Source organism: Bison bison, unplaced genomic scaffold (assembly GCF_000754665.1).
Source record: "Bison bison bison isolate TAMUID 2011002044 unplaced genomic scaffold, Bison_UMD1.0 scf7180017864524, whole genome shotgun sequence".
In the NCBI taxonomy this organism is placed as follows: domain Eukaryota; kingdom Metazoa; phylum Chordata; class Mammalia; order Artiodactyla; family Bovidae; genus Bison; species Bison bison.
Window position 1 is genome coordinate 1,830,329 of NW_011495075.1, and position 1,595 is coordinate 1,831,923.

Consider the following 1,595-nt stretch of genomic DNA (forward strand, 5'->3'; position numbering starts at 1 on the left):
TGAGTGCAGTTGTGCGGTAGTTTGAGCATTCTTTGGCATTGCCTTTCTTTGGGATTGGAATGAAAACGGACCTTTTCCAGTCCTGTGGCCACTGCTGAGTTTTCCAAATTTGCTGGCATATTGAGTGCAGCACTTTCACAGCATCATCTTTCAGGATTTGGAATAGTTCAACTGGAATTCCATCACCTCCACTAGCTTTGTTCATAGTGATGCTTTCTAAGGCCCACTTGACTTCACATTCCAGGATGTCTGGCTCTAGGTCAGTGATCACACCATCGTGATAATCTGATGAACATTATTCTTAGTGGACATTAAATGAGTTTTTAACTGTAACCTCATTTTATTTAAGTATTGTGTCAATATTAAACATCATATATTCCAAGATTTAGTTGGATCACACATGTCAAATATCAAATGCCTAAAAGTCTGTGAAGCCAAAAAAGTAGAAGTTTAAGAAAACTTTTTTTTTGAAGAATATGTATTTCACTGGATTATTTAGCAAGCTGATGTCTTATAGATAATATTTTCTATGCAACAGAAAGTTTCACAAGGCATAAACTTTTTAAAAACCTATTATAATGAAAAAATTTTTAGTTGTGAAAAGAACTGTGGAGATTGAGAAACTATAATCTGAAGAGGTCGCTTGCTCTAAGTCACTCAGTCTGCCTTTGGCAGCATCTAGAGACTTAAGTGGGAGAAGGCAATGGCACCCCATCCCAGTACTGTTGCCCAGAAAATCACAGGGATGGAGGAGGCTGGTAGGCTGCAGTTCATGGGGTTGCACAGAGTCGGACACGACTGAAGCGACTTAGCACCAGCAGCAGCAGCAGCAGCAGAGACTTAAGCAAAACTTGGCATTTCCTTCTAAGACTTCTATGTGTTTTAAAATTTCTGCTCATAAAGTGTAAAATGTATAATGTAAAACTAAAGAAGATGTTAACTGAAATTAATTGTTTTGTTGAAAGCCATTTACAAGCACATGAGCAGTAGCCGTGGCAGGACTTGAGAGTAACAAACCTGTAAGGTATTTGGTGTCATAGTAAATCTACTGTCAGACGCGGCGAATGCGACTGGTTTGTGATCCTGAGGCAGTTTCCTGGTGCCTTGCAGCTTAGCTGTGTTTCTGTGAGAACCTTTTGTTCATTTCTGGGCAAAGTGGAGACAAGTCTTTTTACTGTAGACTCAAAATATAGAAAAAAAGATGATTGGAAGTCCATTTTATATAGAATATTTGTATTGTGCTAACGCAGCTTGTGTTTGCCCACAGCTGCGAGTGCGGGAGCACCCGGCTTCGGGTCCGTACGTCGAGGGCCTGTCCACGTGAGTGCGGCATGCGGGCCGGTGTGGTGGGTGGGCAGGGCCTGTCCAAGTGAGCGCACGTGGTGGGTAGGCGGGGCCTGTCCACGTGAGCATGGCTGGTGGGTGAGCAGGGCCCGTCCACGTGACCCTGGGCAGTGGTGGTGGGGCCTGTCCACGTGAGCCTGGGTGGCTGGTGGGTGGGGCCTGTCCATGACGAGCATGGGCGGTGGGTGGCGGGGCCTGTCCACGTGAGTGACAGGTTGTGGGTGGGCGGGTCCTGTCCACGTGAGCCTGGG

At 45.5% G+C, this 1,595-nt stretch overlaps 1 protein-coding gene across 1 annotated transcript in view; it reads left to right on the forward strand.

Annotated features, from left to right (window-relative positions):
- Positions 1-1,595, forward strand: part of KIF14 (kinesin family member 14) — a 42,872-nt gene that overhangs the window by 10,988 nt on the left and 30,289 nt on the right. Inside the window, exon 5 of the mRNA XM_010831077.1 lies at positions 1,268-1,320. Within this exon, the coding sequence (XP_010829379.1) occupies positions 1,268-1,320 (53 nt within the window). The remainder of the gene's footprint in view (positions 1-1,267; positions 1,321-1,595) is intronic.